We start from the raw sequence: 21,644 nt of genomic DNA, 5'->3' as shown, positions 1-21,644 counted from the left end.
TCATTTATACAAAAAGAAGCTAACAAGAATATATCCCAACCTACCTTATTTCTACAGAAAAAGTGGCAGAGTGCCATTATGGACAGTTTTAGGGAGTGAATCTTTCTCTCCACTGCCTCAGGCCACCACTGCCAGCAAGCCCAAGGCTGGAGAGCCAGTCAATAAGCACTTGTTAGGGGAGGGAAAAGCCAGACTGAATGGACAAGCTGATCTCTGGGGCCAGTCCAGGGTGCGAGAAGCAAGTGCTTGCGGACAGACATCTGTGCACAGGCATCAGTATCGAGGCGGTCCCATCCACTCGGTGTGGCAGGTGTCGGATACAGGTGCATCCTGGCGCCTGAGGAGACGCCAGACGCTTCCAGGGGCGGCAATGGCCTCACCCTTGGCAGCTTCCTTGGTGGCCAATACCAGCACCTGTCTCCTGGGTCACCAAAGACACAGCACCCCCAGGATGAAGGGGGCAGAGGACTTTGCTGCTCTGTTAAAACAAAGTCACGTGCAGAGAATTTAAGCACAAAGAAACGGGAGGATACTCCTCTTCGGCTGCTCTGGCCTCACACCACTTGGCGGATCATTCTAGAAACCCTGCAGGTGACTCTGCCCCATCCAGCCCATGACCTGCCAGGACTTCTGGGGAAGCGCTTGTAAATGGGCCGGACCCGTCTGAAAGGGAGCTCTGGGCCAGGGGCTGGAGAAGAGCTCTCTCGGGGCCAGTCCTGGCTAGCCTCCAGACAGCGCAAACATGCTGTTGGGGAAGGGGGTGTGCGCACTGCCAAGAAAGTGAACTCATATTTTTGGGAAGTATTAATTTGCTTCAATTAGAAATTCAGGCCAGCTCTGAGCAAACAGAAGTAGGTGAACTTGTTTTCCGAACCTCTGCACTGTCCTTTCTGGGCCCCTCCACCTTTGTGCAGGCCTGTCACTGAGGGCCGTCTACCCTAGCCAGCATTTCCCAACTGGCCGGTTCCAAGACACGCACTGCTTCAACCAGACCAGGGTCCTACTGCGGGAGGGGAAGAGAGAAGGAGGGACCATCTGGTTCCATGATGTGAGAGCAGCTTTGTCTCTGGGGCCTCAGCACCAGCCTTCTCCATCCGGGTCATTTCCATACACAGGGCTCTTTCCTTAAACTCTTTCCTTAAGCTCTAGGTCTTGTGACCAAAACACTGTAAGAAACACCTGGGAAAATGAGATGCTTTAAACAATGCACGGGCCCTAAGAAGGGCTCACTGAGCCATAGCTATTGCGTCATTACCGTCCTCATTACCTAGAGGTGTGCCTCTATAAATCTTCCAGGGAGCTTTCAGGGTTGCCCTCACCGTCCCCTCTCAGCAGTCCTGGCCCAGAGAAAGTAGTTGCTCTCCTGGGAGTAGTTTATGAGCCTCCTGCCCTGACATATGCTCTAATGGGCTCTGCAGTAGGACCTGTGTCCTATTAATCTCTGTCAACTGAAGGAATAAATAAACTCACCCATTCAGTGTACTTATGAATATGTAACGAACATGTTTCAAGACAGGAACAATGCTGACCCACACGAGGGTCAGAGAAGGCAGCACTGGGGGCTCCTAGACGGTCCAGTCGGTTAAGCGTCTGATTTCTTGCTCAGGTCATGTTCAGGGTCCTGGGATTGAGCCCCACAGCGGGCTCCCCACTTAGCATGGAGTCTGCATGTCCCTCTCCTTCTGCCCCTCCCCCAAGTCATGCAACTCATTCTTTCTCTCAAATAAAATCAAAAGGAAGGACTGAAAGGAGGGAGGGAGGGAGGGAAGTAGAAAAGGAGGAAGGGGAGGCAGAACTAAGGAGTGAGCTCTAACCAATATCGAAGGCTTCTACCTCCTAGGGTCCCACATTTCCTTCCCCTCCTCAGGGCCCAGGGGCTTCTCCACTGTACTTTTGCTCTTGCAGGAAAGGAGGCTGAGTGACTGTCCTCGGGTGCACTGATTAGTTCCCCAACAATTTCGTCTTCTGGGGCCCCAGGGTTTGCAGAGGGCTGGCTGGGTCAAGGGTGGAATTGGGCCCCAGGAGCCCAACCCAGTCTTCTCTAGCCTACAAAACACCCCAACCCCAGGCTCCACCTTGGACTTCTTCAAAACAGCTTTCAGTGAGGCCTGACCAAGTTTTCAGAGCACATCCCTCCCCATGAACCCTAAGTCAAAGGCCTTCTAGTGGGGGAGAAAGGAGCAACCCCCAGTCCACCATAAAGAAACCATACCCTCTCCTGCTCTCTAGGTCCACACCTTCCAGACCCTCCTATGTTGACCTTGCAATGGTAATAGACAGAAATCTCAGAGAGAGGGCAGTCCTCTAAACTCAGGTATGCAAAAATGACCTTTTTCTTGGTAACTTTATCTTTGTAACGAGCCCTCATTTCCAACCAACAGAGAAGTGGATCCAATATCATTCAAGTCAACTCAGCCTCATCGGTGATTTCAATTCCATCCATTCCAGTCTAACTTGCTCGCATCCCCATTTGGGGGCTGGGCTTACACCATCCTCCTGCTGCGTTCCTGCAACAACAGGCTGCCTGCTCTCCCCTGACGTCCTTGCACCCCAGTCACCCACAGGATCCTCTGGACCCCCTCCCTTCTCCATTCAAGACAAATCTGGGCAATTAACCCTCCAAGTGCTTCCAAAACGCCACCTCCATGTGCTCTGGTGGCGTAGGGAGCACCTGACAGGTCACTGTCCTCTGTAATTCCAAACACGGAGCTAGGCCCAGGCCCCTCCACCCTGAGAGCCCCAGTGTAAAGGGGAATTGTTCCTACACTGCTCCTAATGCCCTTCTCTAAAAACTCTCCCTTCTCTCCCATTGCAGAGCTCTTTATATCCTTCTATGGTCCCTTTCAAACCTCTTCCTACTGCTTAGCTCTCCGACTTAACGCCTGAAGATTAGCATCTTTTTCTCTACAGTTTATCAGGAAGGGGTGAAAATCACCCATGAATGAATACGTCACCTAACATCTCACTGCTTCAGATACATACAGTCCACCCGGCTTGCCCATCCTGGACAAGTGGAGGATTGTGCGGGGCTGAGTGGGCTGGGCTCCCTCTCTGTGAGTGGGGCTGGGCGCAGAGGCCCAACAGAGGGGAGGCAGGGAGGCTCCGTGGTTTGTAGACTGCCCTGGCTGTGAAGTCACAGGAGCCTGGACACAGCAGGGCTCCTCCCTTCACTGATGTGACCTTGAACGCATTGTTTAACTCCTCTAAGCCTATCTCCTGTAACAAGATGTCACCCCTTTCCCAGGAACCCCCATGAGTAGCAGAGATCATCACTAGGCACCCAGCTCAGTGGCCTCCATATTAAGTGCTCAGTAGAGAAGAGCCACTCCAAAACCACCCAGCAGACTCGAACAGAGCCCACCCTCCGCATACAAGGGCGGCCTGACGAGCCTCCAAGGCTCCTTGCCCAGGCCTTCCTCCCAGGGCCTCTCTACACAAACATGTAGGCACCACTCCTGCCACATTCATTTTCAGGAGCAAAAATCAAATCCCAAGTCAGGCCAGCTCACGTCAGAGTGGGGATTTATGCAGTTAGGACCCTTTCCGTGGAGCATTATTTGATTCAATTAGCCTAGGCCAACAAAAGAGAGAGGGAGAAGGAAAAGAAACAGGAGGGGGTCTCCTTTAGTTCACATGACCTGAAGTCCCAGGGGCGCCTGCCTGCAGGCACAGCTGGATCCAAGATCTCCAAAGACACCTCCAGGACCTGGCTTGTGTGCCCCTGATCTCTCGGCTCTGCCTCTCTCTGCACGGCTCCGCTCTCAGGAAAAGCTCTCCCAGCCCCAACCCCTCCCAAGGCCGGCAGCTCTGGGCTCACCCTCTCAGCACCCCTCACAGGGAAAGTATACCTCTCTCGGGTGCTCCAGCAACGAAACTGAGTCATGTGAGCACCCCTGAATGGATCACTGTGGCAGCAGGGACAGAGGTACAGCATGCGGTCCACCCGACCAGGCCTCTGGGATGCACGAGGCAGGGCTGAGAGGAGGCGACTACTCCCTCCACGGCCCAAAGTCCACACACCTACTCCCCAGACACCCCCCAATACTGAGCGCCCACTGCCAGTGGCGGAGATCCTCATTAGGGCCCTGATGGAATGAGAAAGCGAGAACCCAGCTGGCCCAGCCGTTTATTCCACAGTGATTCCCACATCAGGTCCCCTTAACAGGCATGGCTGGCTGAGGCCTGGCTCCCATGGTTCAGGGGTCCCACTTGCTCCCATCGCCTGGGGTAGAGGGGGTCTGGAGATGCGGGCTCACGGGACTGACAAGGCTTGGCCTATCCACTGAGGGAGAGCTGTGGGCGGGGTGGTTTCTGTGAGAAGCTGAGAAGAGCAGACCGCCTGAGTGACACACAGAAACACCCCCGTGGCATCTGGAAGGGAAACCATTTTATTGATACCTGAGAAAAAGTGCAGGAGAAACATTCCTACTGCCCATGTAGCCTGTCCCCTTGGGCTAGACCAGGCCAGGCGACTTCTCTCACCGCGTCTTGCGCCATGGGCCGTCTGGGACCTCGCTGATAATCGCCCACGGCTGCAGAAGTTGGCAGCCAGACTCGGGACAGAGCTTCGGCAGCCATGGCTCCAAGGCCGAGGCGGGCTCAGCCGGGAAGCCTCACCGATCGAGATCCAGAGTCTCTTGGGTCACTGTCCGGAGTCCGATGGAAAACAGCTCCTCCCAGGGCTCCCGGATCCAGGCCAGCAGGGCCGTCAGCTGCTCTGGACACACAACACGAAGGGCCCAAAAACTCTCCAGCCGGGACACCTGGAGAGCAAGTGGTAGTGTAGTGAGGGGAGACTCGTGGAGGATCTGCCGCCCCTCCCTGCCTCAAGGCCTGCTTCCTGCCCCAGGCCTGTGTCTTCCACAGAAGACCCAGACTTCCAGCTTTTAAAGCAAAACACTTACTGAAGGCCCCCACACAGAGGCTTCCATGTGTACTGTCTTGTTTCTTTAATTCATCCTGTTTTCCAGAACGTAAGGTCTGGACTCAACTCCAAGAAACTGGTTGGAGTTTGATTCCTGCATCGACCACTTGTGACCCAGGCAAACTGGTTAATGCCCCCAAGCCTCAGTTTCCCCATCTGTAACAGGCCTAACGACAGAACCTCGTCCCATGGAGTCTGGGAAGAGCAAAGGGCTGACACCTGGGGCCCCTTCACAAGCGAACGCCAAGTAGCAGCTGGTGTGTTACTGAAGGCCTCCCGCTGACACAAGCTGGGCTCCAGGTCCTCGGGCTTCCACTGCCCACAGCAGCTGCCCTCTCTGCCTGCTGCTCCTCCAAACCCAGCGAGCCCCCCAGCTCCTCACCCCACTTCTTTGTGTGCCCTCCACCACAACTGCCCATCGCAATTCCACCCCAGCCCCCGCCTCTCCCTCTCCCTCTCTCATGTGCGCGCACACACCTCATCGTAGAAGACCAGCCGCAGGTCCCCTGGGGCGCTGCGATAGAGCAGCACGGAGCTCAAGCTGCTGAGGGGCCACTGCTCCCTGACACGCACAGAGGGGCCCAGCCCCGAGGGCAGGGACGTCTCAGAGGCTTCACCAGATGCTGCTGGAAGAGCGGGCTCTGCCGAAGAGCCTGCAAGGTCTTCCTCTAACAGGTACAGGGTGGACAGAGTCATCAACAGGGACACAGGGGAGGTGGCAGGGCCTGGAGGGAAAGAGACAGGGTGAGACCCAGAGTGGAAAGCCACAGAGGAGCCCAAATCCCCGGGGCGGCCTCCTGGTTCCATTCAAGAGGGATGAACCACATCATGCCAAGGTGGTCACGGAGCAGCCCCTGGAGGCCAGCTCTCCTTTTTTTCCAACTCCTGGCATCTCTAGACTCCAAAACCCCTGAGGCCAAAGGCAGAAGGAACCTGCCCCACACCCAGCCCACCTGCCCCACACCCAGCCCGCCGAGAAAATCCGAGAAAATCCGTGCTCTCCTCTGACAGGATGAGCAGATCCAGCCCATCTGCTCCACCTCACAGAAAGCCTAACCTCAAAGCAAAGGTCTCTGAGGGCTCAGGAAACCTGTCACCCCACTCAGAGAGGACAGAAGACCGAGGCTGTCATTCAGGTGTGCCTGTGAAAGAAGTCCCGATTCCAGAAACTGAAAATGCTACAAGGGCACAGAGGCACAATGCGGGCGCCTATCCAGGGGCCTGAGGCAAGACAGAAGACAGAAGCCTCACCTTCCACCAGGAACACCCGAAGGTAGAAGAACAGGGGAGGCTCCGAGGAAGGGTCTCTCTCCAGCAACGGCCTGAGGGGAAGGAGTGGTCAGCCCAGGGGTAGGAAATACTGAGAGAAGCAGGGAGGACGAACCCAGGCGGGGTCAGGAGGCGTGAGCATGACCACAGGCTGGCCCAGAGGCTCAGGGCCCAACCCCAGTGGGTACTTGTGGAGGGGGCCCCGGCTCCTGGAGCGGCTGTCTGGGCACCAACTGCGGCCTCAATCTCCTATCCACTCACCAGAGGCGGTGCTTTGGGGTCACCTCCTCCTCCGTGGCACGGACACTGCTCCTCCAGCTAGGGGGCAGAGCCTGTAAGACATCTGGACGGAGCCAGCCAGGGACAGGGAACCTCAGAGACTCCAGCTCTTCCATCCCAACCTCTCCACCTCTCAAGACCTTCCTGATTTCAACTTCTAGATTCCAGAAACCTCTATAGGGGATGAGTCCCGCTACCTGTCCATCTCCACCGTGGCCTTGAAACGTGGGCAGCTGTGACCCCTCGGCCCCCACTCGCCCTCCCCACCACTCCCTTCCCTCTCTCCTCCCTCTCTCACCGGTAAGTTCATCTAGAAAGGCCCGGCAACGCTTGGCATCTCGGGGCAGCAGGACACAGCTGCCCGCCCCAGCAGCCCACTCCAGCCGCAGACTCTGTCCTGCCAGCCCCAGCTCGATGCCGCTCAGGTCGTGCAGGGGAACGGCCAGGGCTGGCTGTAGCCAGCGAGCTGGAGGCCCGCTGTAGGGAGGGAGGGCAAGAGCAGTGGCAAAGAGTGAGTGGCGGGAAACCCAGCGGGAGCCCTGCCCCATCTCTGGCGGCCCCACTTGCTCACCATATCTCCCCAGTCACCTTCAACACATAAAGCCTGAGGTCAGACACCACCACAAGACACACAGACTCCCCAGCGTGGCCTGCCAACACCAGTGGCACCTAAGGGGAAGAGGAAGGCAATGAGAAAGAGCGGATAAGGGAGGCAGCTGCCAGGCTTAGCCCAGAGTCACTATGGCCAACGCTCCCCACTACTCACACATCTAGCCTCGCCCCCCCACCGTGCCCTGGCCTGCAGGCGGGTTCAAGGGGTTTCCCTGCCTGGCATCGCACCCCCTCTGACCTGCCCTCCACACTCAGCCAGACTCCTGGCAGGACTCCAGTAGAACAAAACCAACGGCAGCTTCCCTGCCTCCGGGGCTCCTGCGGCCCTTGGGATCAAGTCCAAGCTCCCTGGCAGACACTTGAGGCTACCGGGGAACAGACCCCTGCCTGCCCCTCAGGGTCCCTGCCCCCTCCCGACCTCACCCCCTGCCGCCCCAAAGGATTTTTCCCCACTAGCTGCCCCTCCTTTAGGACCCTGACACAGGTGCTACTTCCTTTCCCCACATCACCCCCCATCCCCTGAGAACTCATCCTTCAAGACCTGGATTAGATCTTAGATTGGCTCCCCGAGAAGCGGAGGCCCCATCACTCCAGCTGAATCCAATGCCTCAGCCTGATTCTAGCACTTTCCTAGCTTATGATCATCGGGTTTCTCACACCAAAATATAAGACAGATGGCAAGACTACTTTACTCTAAACCGTAGTGTCTTGCCAATGCCAGGTGCTCACAAAGGGACTGATAACACCGTGTACTTGTAGTAGTGACAGAAGGCCTCACGTGAGTCAGGTGGCGGGCTGGGCAGCTTCCAGACCCCGGCACTCACGAATGCTAGCACACTCTATGAGGTAGGCATCGCCATCCCCGAAGCAGAGTGCCAACGACAGGTCACTGTCCAGGACCGTGTCCACAGCCACTGCGAGTGACCGCGGGAGCTGAAACTGGGCGCCTGACCCGGGGCTTTCAGAGCCCCTGTGCAGACACCATCGGTTGCGGGGGACACAGCAGGCACTCTGGCCAGTGAGAAGTACAGGGCAGCGCTGGGCTGGCACAGACCTTGAGGCAGCACTGGAACTCTTCCTGGGCATCAGCGAACACCTCAACATCCAGGAAGAGCCGGAGTCGGTGGTCCACAGAGCGGAGGCCACGGCGCTCAGGGGCTGGGGGCGAGCAGGGGGCCATCAGCCTGCCCAGGCTACCGCCGTGCTCTCCCGCCTCCCTAAACCACCTTGGTCCTCTTTCCCCACTACTCACGGGGACTGAGGCTCCAACTGTGGCGCTCTCGGGAGACCGGCGCCTGCGACGGGGTCCCATCAACCCTGCTGCTGTGGTCACTGTGGTCAGGAGGGTCACAGACAGGGCTGGCCATCTGCAAGGTAGCTGGCGATCGTTCGTCCTGTCTGTGCTCCCTGTCAGTGGTTCCCAGGGACCGAGCCAGGAGAACCACATGATCACTACCACAGTTTGGACACACGGCAGGAGATTCTGGAAGGATGAGCACAGTCCCTGTGAAGCCCCCCACACAGCACCACAATCCCCCACTCTGTCATGCTTCCCACCCCCTCTTGGATTCACGTTGGCCGACATCCCCAGTTTCTTAGGCTCCCCACCATTCCCAACACGCCCCCTCCACTTCCTGGGCAGGCCAGTTCACCAATCGCTCTCCATCCCAGTGAGGGAGGAGCAAACCCAGACCCAGGGCCCACAGTCACCTCAAACTATACCCCACCTTCTTATTTTAGGCTTTCCCAGAGAGGACCAAACTCAGCCAGACCCTGCTCTGGCCCCCTTCCACAGCCTCAGACTTTCATGTGCTCTGAAGCTCCACCAGCCTCATCTAAAAGCCCCAAATCAACAGATCAGGAAGGCAGGGTGCCAGGTATGGGTCCAATTCCAGGCTCCGTCACCTAACGGCTGTCATCTAAGCAATCCCAAGTCACCTAAGCTCTCTGAGCCTGGTTCCTCCTCTATAATAGGGAGCGCAGACAGTGCCTGTCCTATAGGGTCGTCAGGATGGGTGATGGGATCAGGTAAAGAATCCAGGTCAGGGGGGTGCCTAGATGGCTCAGTGGGTTAAGCCTCTGCTGTTGGCTCAGGTCATGATCCCAGGGTCCTGGGATCGAGCCCCGCATCAGGCTCTCTGATCAGCGGGGAGCCTGCTTCCTCTTCTCTCTCGGCCTGCCTCTCTGCCTGCTTGTGATCTCTGTCTGTCAAATAAATAAATAAAATTAAGGAAGAAAAAAAAAAGAATCCAGGTCAGAGATCGGCAGTGAGAGAGGAAACATTCTCTGAGCAGCTGTCGTGGGCATATGCTGGACCCTTTGACAGCGGAATCAAAACTCCCTTGAGGTGTGTAGGAGGCTCAGTGTTTACGCCTCTGCCTTCAGCTCAGGTCATGAACCCAGGGTCCTAGGATGAGGCCCTTGCCGGGCTCCACGCTCAGCAGGGAATCTAACTGTCCCTCTCCCTCTGCTCCTTTCCCCACTCATGAGCCCGCTGCACTCTCTCAAATAAGTAAACTCTTAAAAAATAAAAAAAAAAAAAGAATTGGGTGCCTGGGCGGCTAACCATCTGCCTGCAGCTCAGGTCACGATTCCACCGTCCCGGGACTGAGTCAGCAGGGATGCGGCTTCTCCCTTTGCCTGCCGCTCCCCCTGCTTGTGTTCTCTCTCTCTCTTAAGATAAAACAACAAGAATCCTGACACGCCCTGTCCAAGACCGTGGGGCTGAGGCTGGAGCAGCAGCAGCTGCCATTTACACAGAACCTCTGGTTTGTGCCAGACACTGTGCCTGGTGTCTTCCTGTGACATTTAAATCTAACAGCACACAGGGTGAGTTCATGCTCTTCTTGCTCCAGATAAGGTAACCAAGGCTCAAATAAAAGGAGAACATAGCATACAGCAATGTCCAATAATAATGACCCACTGAAGGGACCCCAGGGGCCATACAACCCTGCGTAGTACAAAAAGGTCTCAAAGAGGATGGGGCTGTTTCCACTGCACACATTGTGTTTCTGGACCTCTGGGGAGATTCAGGGTAGGGGACAGTGAAGGGTCCATTTTCTCAATAAATTTTAAACTCCTGTTCCAGCTGCTGCGAGGAAGACAAAGTGGCTAATAAAAGTCATGCATTTCGGGGCGCCTGGGTGGCTCAGTCAGTTAAACATCTGCCTTCGGCTCAGGTCATGATCCCAGGGTCCTGGGATTGGGTCCCGCATCGGGCTCCCTGCTTGGCGGAGAGCCTGCTTCTCCATCTCCCTCTGCCTCTGCCTGCCGCTCCCCCTGCTTATGCTCTCTCTCCCCCTCTCGGTATCTATCTATGGATCGATTGATTGATAGATACATATTTTTTAAAAAGTCATGCATTTCAACACAAATGCTATCAAGGATATCTCTTTTCCTTTTAAAGTCCTTAAAGAAAAAAAATTTTTGAGATTTTTTAAAATCTGTAAAAAAAATTCTGACTGATCTGCAGTGGAAAAAATACAGAACAGGGTGTGAAGAGATCCCATGAGGCACCACTTGATCTCAAGTAGCTCACAAGGTCAGTCAAGACAGGACAACCTCAGCCAACTCACAAAGCACCTTACTCAACACCCAAACATGCTCAGAGGACAGCACTACACCCAGTACTGCAGTGAGGGTTAAGCAGCTTTTATGGAGTTTCCAAGTATTAGCCAAAAAAGCAGAAAAAGCCCGCAAGTTATGAAAAAATAATGAGTATGTTTCAAGAATTACAGAGATTGTATTTCCTGACTTCTAAAGAGAAAAAAAAGAGGATCTAATTTCTTCTTTTGCTCCTTGTCATTTTTTTTTTTTTTGTAAATGTACCAGACAGTTTTATTTTCCTTCCAGACAAAAGAGTTGGTCCCCACTTCTTCCTTCCCTGGGTTCCCGCTTTATATTCCCTCCCTCAAAGCCAACATCTCTGAAATGGTGGGAGTCCCATGGGCAGGAAGGTCAAGGGCAAGACGTGTACCTGTCTTTTGGAACAGAGGCCTCCAGCCTTCCTCACTGTCTAACAACCTGGGCTCCTCTGGCTTGAACTCATGGCCACAGCGTAGACACTGGAGTCTGCCCCCCAGCAGGTCTCTCACTTCCCCAAGCTCACGCTGAGCCGCGGTGGCTGCTGGGGTCAGCACAGCAAGCAGCTCCTGAAACAGGGCAGGCCAGAAGCAGCTGTGAGCAGTGGACCCTGGCCCTCCGCCTTTCAGGCCACCCCCAAGTCTCCTGAGCCTCACTCCAGGCCCCGTTACCTGGAGAGCTGCATGGGCATCGGGCTCTAGCACCACATAGCGGCGCAGCTGCCGGTCACGGCAAATGTAGGAGAAACGCAGAACAAGGACAGGGGCCCTGGGGAGCGGATCTGAGCCCTGTGCACAAAGTGGAGAACCAGGTAGAAAAAAGGAGGGAGGGAAAAAATGTTCATCACTAGCCATCAGGGAAATTGAAATCCAAACCACGTTGAGATACCACCTTATACCAGTTAGAATGGCAAAAATTAACAAGGCAGGAAAAAACAAATGTTGGAGGGGATGTGGAGAAAGGGGAACTCTTACACTGTCGGTGGGAATGCAAGTTGGTGCAGCCACTTTGGAAAACAGCGTGGAGATTCCTCAAAAAATTAAAAATAGAGCTTCCCTATGACCCTGCAATTGCACTACTGGGCATTTACCCCAAAAATACAGATGTAGTGAAAAGAAGGGCCATATGCACCCCAGTGTTCACAGCAGAAATGTTGACAATAGCCAAACTGTGGAAAGAGCTGAGATGCTGTTCAACAGATGAATGGATAAAGAAGATGTGGTCCATATATACAATGGAGTATTACGCAACCCTCAGAAAGGATGAATACCCAGCTTTTGTAGCAACATGGACGGGACTGGAAGAGATTATGCCGAGGGAAATAAGTCCAGCAGAGAGAGTCAATTATCATATGGTTTCACTTACTTGTGGAGCATAAGGAATAACACGGAGGACACTGGGAGAAGGAAAGGAAAAGTGAATTGGGGAAATCAGAGGGGAGATGAACCAAGAGAGACTGTGGACTCCGAGAAACAAACCGAGGGTTTTGGGGGCAGGGGCGCTGGGTGAGCCTGGTGGCAGGTATGAAGGAGGCCACGGATTGCATGGAGCCCTGGGTGTGGTGCATAAACAATGAACCCTGGAACACTGCGTCAAAAACTAATGAGGTACTGTATGGTGACTAACATAACACAATAAAAACTAAAAAAAAAAAAAAAAAAGAAGAGCAGAAATAAAAGAGTTTTAAAAAAAGGAGGGAGGATGAGAGAGATCTGGAAACCGCAGCTCTGGATGTCGCGGAAACGCTCTTGCTCACACCCACACTAGCTCAGCAGCCCCGCTCCTCAGCCCAGCCTTCCAAACTGTCTGGGACCTCGCCTTTGCCCCCCGCAGCTCCCCTGCTCTGCTCCAAGTGCCAGCCAGAGACTGTGGGAAACTCACAACCCAGTGCCCGGCACCCAACAGCCGTCTGTCAAGGGGGCTCCAGTGACAACTCCAGCCCGGCTTCCAGGACCCCCAGCGCTGGCACTCACCTCGAGTGCTGCCTCGCTCTCGGGCTCCACCTCGGCTGCCTCTAGGCTCTGGAGCTCCAGCCGAGTCAGGGTCCTAGCGGCTTGGAGCTCCACCTCGAACAGGTGGTTGGAAGTGACCCGGAGAAAGCACTCCCTACCGCGCACGCCCTGGGGCCCCTCCAGGGGACACACCAACATGGGGCGACACAGTTCGGCTGAGGAGAGACCAGGAGAACAACCCTGTAAGAAGGGAGAGGTATCCCTGACTCCGCCCTCCTGTGGGGTGGCCCTCCATCCAGAAGGGATCAGCCGCCCCAAGTCTGAGTTTGCCCAGCTCTCCCAGACACACCCACCAGCACCTGCAGGGGTGCTGAATGAGCACTCACTGCTCACCTTCCACTTCGCCCTCCTCCTGCTCCTCCTCTTCCTCCTCTCCTTCTTCCTCTTTTCCCTGCTCCTCCACCTCCTCTTCCTCCTGGGGCTCCAGCAGGAGCCTGACCTCTGCCATTCCCTGCGGTGACTCCTTCTCTGAGGGCGGAGGGCCAGGCACAGACCCTGGGCTCAGGGGCAGTGTGCTGAGGGCAGGGGTGCTGGGGGTAGCCAGAACGGGGATACTGGAGGTCTCCAGGTGATTCCTATACTGCAGCCAGTCACAGCCAAACCGTTCCCGGAAGCTATTCATGAGTTCAAGTTCCCGATGCTGCTGCACAAACCGCCCTGGGCCGGTGGGGGGGTGCACTGCTTAGCGAGCCTGCACCCTCACCACGACCCCCCAACGACCCCAGCCTCTTCTGCAACTGCTCCTTGGGGTGAAGTCAGAGGGCATGTGATGTGATGGGGGCTGGGGATCAGAGGGAGGCTCAAGGCTTCCCCTCAGCAGCACGTCCCAAAGCGTGTCCTCTGGAGCCCTGTGCTCATGAGCAAGTCAGAAGCACGCAGCATATGCTGCTGGGGAGCCTTGAGACACACGGGAGTGTGCTGGAGGTCCTGAGGTATCCTGCAGGGAGGACGGCTACTAACTCTGGTCAGCCCAGCCTTTCCCATGCAATCTTTTCAGCAAGTGACCTTTCAACATCCCATACAATTCAAGTTCCTGGAAAAACACTTTGGAAAATACCGCCCGGGGTCTCTTTCTTCCTTAAACTAGAAAGAAGGGGGAAAGCTAAGAGACCCTCTGCAACGCTCTGCTCCAGCTCCAACAGAATCCCTCCTACCGACAGACTGGGGCGGGAGCCTTAAGACAAGACTAGGGCAGGGCGCCTGGGTGGCTCAGTCCTTAAGTGTCTGCCTTCCACTCAGAACATGATCCTGGGGTCCTAGGATCGAGCCCCCCATATTAAGCTCCCCGCTCACCAGGAAGCCTGCTTCTCCCTCTCCCACTCCCCCTGCTTGTGTTCCCTCTTTTGCTGTATCTCTCTCTGTCAAATACATAAAATCTAAAAAAAAAAAGAAAAAAACAAAGACGCGATTAGGGCAAGGGCAGCTGGGGCCGCCACTGACTTACCAGCTGGGGAGGGGTCCAGAGTCCGGGGCTCTGGGTCGGTATCACTGGGTTCCGAGATGCTTGCTCGCCTCACACGGACTCGGCTCTAAAGGCGGATGCAGGACGGATGCTCCAGGAGAACTGGGCCACCCGCCCCACTGTCTATGGCCACATACCCAACTTTACTCAGAAAGCCCCACCCACAAGCAAGGATGAGGCCTTTCTATTCCCAGCCCATCCACAACCCAGAGCCCCCAAAAACAGACCTGAGCCCAGGCACAAGGGGGTCCAGGACACTGTTTACCTTAACCTTCCGGGGCAGATGCTGGGCTACCACACCCCCTGAGGAGATGCTGTCACTCAAGTCAGGGCCACCTGAGGTTTCGACAGTACTCCCCGCTGACCAGGGCACAGGTGGGGCAGAGGAGCCAAGCCCCGAGGAGGTAGAGGTCTGGCAAGTGACAACAGGAAGGAGAGCAGGGCTGGAGCCAGAGCTGCACCTCTGCCCACCGGGCTAGCTGAGGGAGGGGCCCTACTCTATAGCTGCCCGGAGAGACCCCCACCCTCACACACCATCATGTCTTCCCAAATCAGTCCTGGATGGCCTACTCCCAGTGCTCCCAGCACACTAACCTGCAAGTCGGTCAGTGACAAGACTTTCCCATCAAGAAGGAACTGGGCAAAGATAAAAGGGAAGGGGCCGAGTCGGTGGCTGAGTACCTAACCGCCCACCCAGGGGGGCCCTCTGCCCCACAGGGACCAGCGGGAGGGAGCTGCCAAACAAGCATGGGGTCCTGGGCTGTGGCCCCTCCCCCAGGGCTGGGGTTGGGGGGGTGGAGGAGGGGGCAGGGGGCAGGACAGGCAGGACAAGGAAGGCAGAGCGGACAGGAGAAGACAGCTCACGCCGGCCGCAGCGTCCCTGGCACGGGGTGACAAGTACTGGGCAGTGGCCGCTCGATGCGCGGGGTGGAACCACAGAGGGTTCCCCTCCAGGTAGAGCTGAAGGGCAGAAGAGGAGACTGAGATGGGCCATGAGGAAGGGCACTCACCAAATCAGCCTGGGAGGCAGGGAGAGGTCCCAAGCTGGCTCCCGGGTCCCGGAAGGTCCTGGAAGCGATCGGGACTCACCTTGCGGAGCTCAGCCAGCAGCCACAGAGGTGTCAGCTCCCTGTGGCCTTCCAGCAGGTTGTACGCCACATCCAGGTGCCGCAAGCTCCTCAGCTGCTCCAGGCCTAGGGTGGAGGCGAGCAGGAAGGGCATGGGAGGGGGGCGGTGCTGATGGAGGGTGGAGCAGAAAGACCAGCAGGGGCATCCCCGGCCTACCCGCAGGCCCACCTGAGGCTCTGGAGGCATGAGGGTCCCAGGCTGAGTCTCACACTGCCCCTCTACCCCTTCACACTCGCCCCACCCTCTCCTACTCCCTGGCCCCCCGCCTCCTTCCCCAAACTACCCACTCACCCTGCAGGCTCCGGAGCTCATTGCCTCGCAGTATCAGGGTCCCCAAAGCAGCACCCGAGGGTCCCATTCTTGGCACCAAATGCAGGTGGTTATAGGAGATGTCCAGGTGGTAGAGCTCTGACAAGTCCTGAGAGGGGGTGGTGACAAAGATTTTCTCCTTGACCAGACTCGAGCCGGGCTTCTCTAAGCCTTCTTTTCAAGTAGGCCTCAACTTTGGCCTAAAAAGACTACATACTCTCTGCACAAATGAGTTCATCCCATCCTCCAGCCCCCCAAAGTCAACAGAGTTAAACAAATCCTAGAATAGTTCCTAATAGCTCAGGGTCATATCCTTGGGAGGACAACTCCAGCCCCTTACCTTCCCTCCTAGAATAACCCAGGCTGCCAGGAGAATTTAGTTTGTTCCAGCCAACAGCTGAAGACAGAGCCCCTGTCTCCCAGCCTCTGTGGGAAGGTAGGAGGCTAACTCTGGAAAGCGCCATTTAGCAAACCCAGATGGATTTCATATGGACCAACACCCCCTTCCTGCTTTTTATAAATTTCCACTTCCTTGACTCCATAGGAAACGGAGTAGTTCTGTGAAGGAGAGAACCTGCTTAAGCCCCTGCCTTCTCATACCCACTCCCTCACTCTACCTTTAAAACATCCAGCAATCTCTGCACAAATCAAATCTGAGATTCATTCATCCTAAAGTTTATTACAAAATGGCTTTACTACTGATTACATACCATGATGCCTTATTACTACTGCACTAGCGTGTGACTAAAATCTGTTCTCACCACAGTGACTGCTGTCCAGCCTTGTCTCTGAGAGAGAGACCTGGGAGAAGGTTCCTCACCATCATCCCCAAGCTACCTTCCCTGAGCTAGACGCCGGGCTAAGTAATGTGACACAATCTCCATGACTGCTCTAATACTATAAGAACAGCTACTCCTAGCTAGGATTCCTGCTTGACAAGTGAAGATGGCCCTAGTTTAGTTTGCCCCAAGTCACACAAGGATTAGGAGTTGAGATTTGAAAGTTGGCTTCTCTTATGCTCCTGCCTGAGTCTCCAAGGAGTATGGCTTCCAGGATGTAGCCCTACCTGGGAGAGGGTGAGGGACAGGAGTAAGGTGGGAGCAAAACCAGGTCGAGGAGAGAGGCTCAATGTGGAATGATCAGAGCCCCAGGTGGGGCCAGCCCCAAGCAGCCTGATCACACTCACCATCAGGAAGCCCTCGCAGTCCTGGACTTGATTGTGGCTCAGATTCAGGAAGCGCAGAGCTGACAAGAGACGCTGGGACGGGTGGGAGGAGGGTGGGCAGCAGACAATCAGATACCTCCAGGTAGCCAGCTGGCCCTCCCCGCTAAGGGCCTCCTCTGTCTTTCCCCAAACCCCCTTCCCTCTGAGGCACTCACCAGGGAGCTGTCTAAGGAAGTCAGTGCATTGTAGCTGAAGTTGGCAGACAGCAGAGCCAGCCAGGGCAGGGCAGAGCACAGGTCACCACCGCAGGCGGAGAGGAGCTCCTGAGATAGGGTGCTCCATTACCTCCACTATCCCCTCCTCCCCATTCCAAGCCATTGTCCTCCAGTCAGTCATTCATTCTTTACATACAAAACTTGGCCTGCAGAGACAGACTGAAAGCAAGCCCAGGGCCCTGCCCCCAGGAGTCTGTTGTGGGGCAAATTGGGAGATGGACTCGAGAATACTGAATATAAGATGGTAAGTGTGACCATAAACATACAGACAGCTACACACCACTCCGGCAGCGCCAAAGAGGGGGCAAGAACACTGTCCAAAGGGACGCAGGAAGCAGGGAAGGCTGCAGAGAAGAGGGAACGGCAGAGTGTGGTCCTCTATGTCCCTAAGAACGGGAATCTGGGCCCAGCCCTCATCCTCCTTACCTCCAGGGCCTGGATGCTCCTGCTGCAAATCAGGGTCTCTAGCTGGGAGTAGATGCCACAGAGGCCACGGAGGCAATGAAGAGGGACACCTCGGAGCTGAGGGAGAGGGAGAAAGAGAGGAGAGAGGGAGGGAGACAGACAGAATTTCACAAAAGACAGAGGTTTCACCTCACTTCCTCCTTTTACGGGGAGGGAAAAGATGACAAAGCCAACCATGGTTTTGGTTCATTCTTAAATGAAAGAGAAGATGCGGTGTTACTGCAGAGCAGTGGACACACTCAGGCCTGGCCCACCCACCAAAGGGGGACCCTTCTTCCCATTCCCAAAACGTTGTCTCAAACAGGGCTTTGCATGCCGTCATCCCCCAATACTCCATACCTCCAGCTGCCGAAGGGACTTGAAGGGAAAAATCTTGATGGGCCCAGGGAGGGAAGAACCAGGGATGTGGACCAGCTAAAAGAAAAAACCTCATGTCACCGAGGCCACACACCTCCCTTCCCTTGGCCTCTCTACCCTCACACAGCCACGCACAGCTCTCACGCCTTCCTGATCTGGGCCCTGCAGACTTCTCGTGCCCCTGCCCCTCCCCACTCCCAGCTCCTGGGCTCTTCCCACACCCTACACTGTTCCCACCGCAGGACCTTAAGGGAAAGCGTTTTCTGCAGCACATCAAAGAGGAACTGAAGCTGGAGGATGACAGGGGAGTCGGCGGGGTGAGAGGGCAGAGCCACAAAGCCTGTCTGGCCAGGGCCCCATGGCCCCAGATGCAGCTCAAATACATGGTTCAGCTGTTGCAGGGTGGTAGTCAACAAGCTCAGGGTGGAACAGCCGGACAGGACCACGTCGCCTGCAGGGAAAGGCGTAGACAATAAGGAGAACATGACAAAGGGATTTTTTTTTTAAGATTTTATTTATTTATTTGACAGACAGAGATTATTTATTTATTTATTTATTTGACAGAGAGAGAGAGATCACAAGTAGGCAGAGAGGCAGGCAGAGAGAGAGGAGGAAGCAGGCTCCCTGCTGAGCAGAGAGCCCGATGCGGGGCTCGATCCCAGGACCCTGGGACCATGACCTGAGCCGAAGGCAGAGGCTTTAACCCACTGAGCCACCCAGGCACCCCAACAAAGGGGTCTTTCCCTTTATTCTGAGACTCTGTGACCCTGGGATACACCCACTCCAATCCATATTGTAGAGCTCCTACTGCTGGAGTCATTCTCTCTCCTCCCTGCTCAACAGTCTTCCACAGCTCCCCTCCAGCTTTACAAAAATCCTAACTCTTCAGTCTGATGACAGGAGTTTGTGTTTGCTACAGCCAACCAACTTTTTCAAATTTTCTTTCACCATCTGCTCAAGAGAGTCTGGTCTATTCAAGGTGCTGGGAATACAGTCAGCTTGGTTTACAGATTCCTCATTTTCTGACACATTCCCTTCCACTCTGCCCAGGTTGAAACCTTCCTCTTCTAGACAGGCTTCTCAGCGTGTGACACAGCTGTCCTTTTATACTATAATCACTCACTTTTACATAAAAGCTGGTTGGGCGTTTCACTTTTTTTTTTTTTTTTTTTTTAGTAAATTCTGCACCCAATGTGGGACTCGAACCCACAACTCCAAGATCAAGACTTGCGTGTTTCACCGCTGAACCAGCCAAGTGTCCCACGTGTTTCATCTTTACTTCTCTGATTGCAAAAGTAATATGCACACTTACAGAAATTTTCTAACCATCCCAAATGCATGTCATATAGAGAAAAGAACTACTTGTTATAGCACTGAAGCATTATTCACCATCTCCATGTTAAAACTGCTCTCTCTAATAAGACTGTCATCTTTGAGGACATATTTTGATCACCTTGGTACCAATCACTGCACCTAAGAAGTATAGCTATGAGGTAGACACGGAGAAATATTTTTTTAACTTTTTATTTTTTTAAACAAGGATAGAGTCAAAACATGTTACAAAAATATTACAGAGAGGTACCCTACATTCTCCACCCAGTTTCCCCCAATGTTTACATTTTATGTAAATATGACACAATATCAAAGTCAGGAAACTGAAACAGTCTGTCCCTGTAGTTCTCTGCTACTTGTCTGGCATTGGCGTGGATTCCTATAACCAACATCACAATCAAGATACAAAACTATGCCAGCACCATTAAAATCTCTTGCTACTTCTTATAGTCACACACAAACACACACACACACAAACACCATCATCCCTAACCCTGGAACACCTGGTCAGATTTGTGCTGAACAAACTGATAAATCCTGCAACCTTACATGAAAGATGTTCAGGTATTAGACACTAAGGCTAGATGCAGACAGGGTTCAAAGACTCTTCTCACCCTCAAAGAGCCTCCTAGTATAGAAGAGATAAAACATGTACACAGTTAATAAAACAAGTCAGAGGGTAAAACTGCTCTAAAGAGAGATTTCACAGGCACCACCAATGGGAGTACAGACAGCAGGCAAGTGGCTAACATTAATCAGGTGGTATGTGGCAGACAACTTTTTAACCTCATTTAAACTTCATCGGAATCTCCAAAGAGAGGCGCTACTGACCACCCCCTAAAGAGATGGAAACTGGGGCTTGGAGTAGAACACTAAGTGAGCTTATATAAATGGCAGTAAGTTGTTACTTCTGTCTGATCTCAAATCAAGGCTTGCTCTACCACAACGAATGTCAACCACACATTGAACAACCAGCATGGCTCCACCGAGCCCAGGAACTGAAAGAAGAAACTGTAGTAACAATAGCTACCAGTTTTCAGCCCTTACATAGTATGCAAACATTGTCCCAAGCCCTTCACGCGGGTTAAGATTAATCCCCACAACAACAGTTTGAGTTAAGTACAATCGTTAAGCCATATTCCAACTGAAGCTCAGAAAACTTAAACAACTTTGCCGCGTTTGAAAGAGTTGGGATTCCAAGCCAAGTGCATCTGACTCCAAATCTCGTGCTTTTAACTCCACTAAGGGCTTTGCCACTAGAGCAATGATTATGCCAGTCCCAGGTCTCCAGAGATTTACAGCCAAGTAAAGATCACTTTCCTCTTAGAGCATCAGAGAACGCGTTGAGGAAGTGGTACTGGAGTTGGGTCTCGAAGGATGGCTAAGATTTGAAATGTCAAAAACAAAGGACCCTGTAAGCAAGGGCACCAAAGAATAAACTTCAGAGGAGTAAAAAAAAAAAAAAAAAAGAATTGACGCCAAAACCCTCGTAACTTTAAACAGCTGTAACTCTATGACTTCTAAGGGGAGGAGTGTCTCTGGAAGGCAGGGCGCACCCCCACCTTGCCGCAACCCCAGATCAACCATGTATCCACTCACCGGAATCACGCAGCAGCCCCGCGAGCCTCCACACTAGGGAGTCCGGCTGGGCGGTCGTCATGGCCACGAGACGCTGGGGGCGGAGCCTGGGAAAAGAGGAAGCGGAAGAGCCTCAGGTGGGTTGTGGTACCAAAAGCCCAGGACGTCCGCGCAAACCGAGGACTCGCGGGGAGAAAGAAGTAAGAAACAAGGCGAGGAAGAGCGTCCTCTCGGGTACCCTTTCGAGAAGCGTAAGGCCTGGCCACCTACACTGACCTTCTGTGTGCTCCTCCCACCAACTCTGCAGTCCGGCATCTATCAATAATGACCAGGAAGTCCCGCCCCGGAAGGAAGTGGGGTAGGCGGGACAACCGGAAAGCACGCCGGAGATGCCGGAAGCCACGGACTCAGTCGTGCTTACGTGTCCGACGGAGGCGGGAACGGATTGGTGCGGACGGGGCGGTCCCTCGGCAGTCGGGCCCGCTGGGGCGGGGACTCCAGCCAGCCATCCCTGCCCCCATCACCCCCGCCCCATTTGTGGGCCTCGCTCAGCGTGGGTCTCCTGCTCGGCTCTCCAGGGCCCCTCCAGGCCTGGGAGGGAAACTTGACTTCTTGTTTGCAGACTGGGCGTGGAAGCACAGTTTGGGGAAATGGAGTTTTCTCTGTGAGGAAAGGACTCGGCCAAAGCGAACGAAGGAGAACGCGTTCGCCATGTGAAGTTTTTTGGTGTCTGCTGGAAGAGCTGGGGCTTGCCAAGATACACCTCTGGAGTTACCCTGACACTGTTACCTAATGTCCCTCCAAACTCATTGTTCTTTTTTCCTTCGCTAGTGTCAGACTCACACTGTGATTGGTAATATGTCACCTGTATCCAGGCCTTTGCTTTTTGTGTTTC

At 54.4% G+C, this 21,644-nt stretch overlaps 1 protein-coding gene across 1 annotated transcript; it reads right to left on the bottom strand.

Moving 5' to 3' along the window:
• Positions 1-4,371: 4,371 nt before the first annotated feature.
• On the bottom strand, positions 4,372-21,103 carry STK11IP (serine/threonine kinase 11 interacting protein). Its single transcript, XM_047722352.1, has 25 exons — positions 21,026-21,103; positions 20,771-20,856; positions 18,085-18,290; positions 17,822-17,896; positions 17,444-17,539; positions 16,958-17,065; positions 16,764-16,835; positions 15,560-15,686; positions 15,230-15,333; positions 15,005-15,100; positions 14,735-14,776; positions 14,406-14,552; positions 14,123-14,207; positions 13,012-13,335; positions 12,640-12,833; positions 11,338-11,454; positions 11,061-11,235; positions 8,337-8,567; positions 8,139-8,242; positions 7,044-7,141; positions 6,771-6,949; positions 6,455-6,536; positions 6,176-6,246; positions 5,402-5,649; positions 4,372-4,763 (listed from the first exon to the last, which is right to left on the bottom strand). The coding sequence occupies exons 2-25, from the start codon at positions 20,829-20,831 to the stop codon at positions 4,614-4,616; spliced, it is 3,192 nt and encodes a 1,063-aa protein (XP_047578308.1). The 5' UTR covers positions 20,832-20,856; positions 21,026-21,103; the 3' UTR covers positions 4,372-4,613.
• Between the last annotated feature and the right edge of the window lie 541 nt (positions 21,104-21,644).

The sequence above is a fragment of the Lutra lutra genome, chromosome 3, assembly GCF_902655055.1.
Source record: "Lutra lutra chromosome 3, mLutLut1.2, whole genome shotgun sequence".
NCBI lineage: Eukaryota > Metazoa > Chordata > Mammalia > Carnivora > Mustelidae > Lutra > Lutra lutra.
This window is presented reverse-complemented; position numbering and strand designations above follow the sequence as displayed.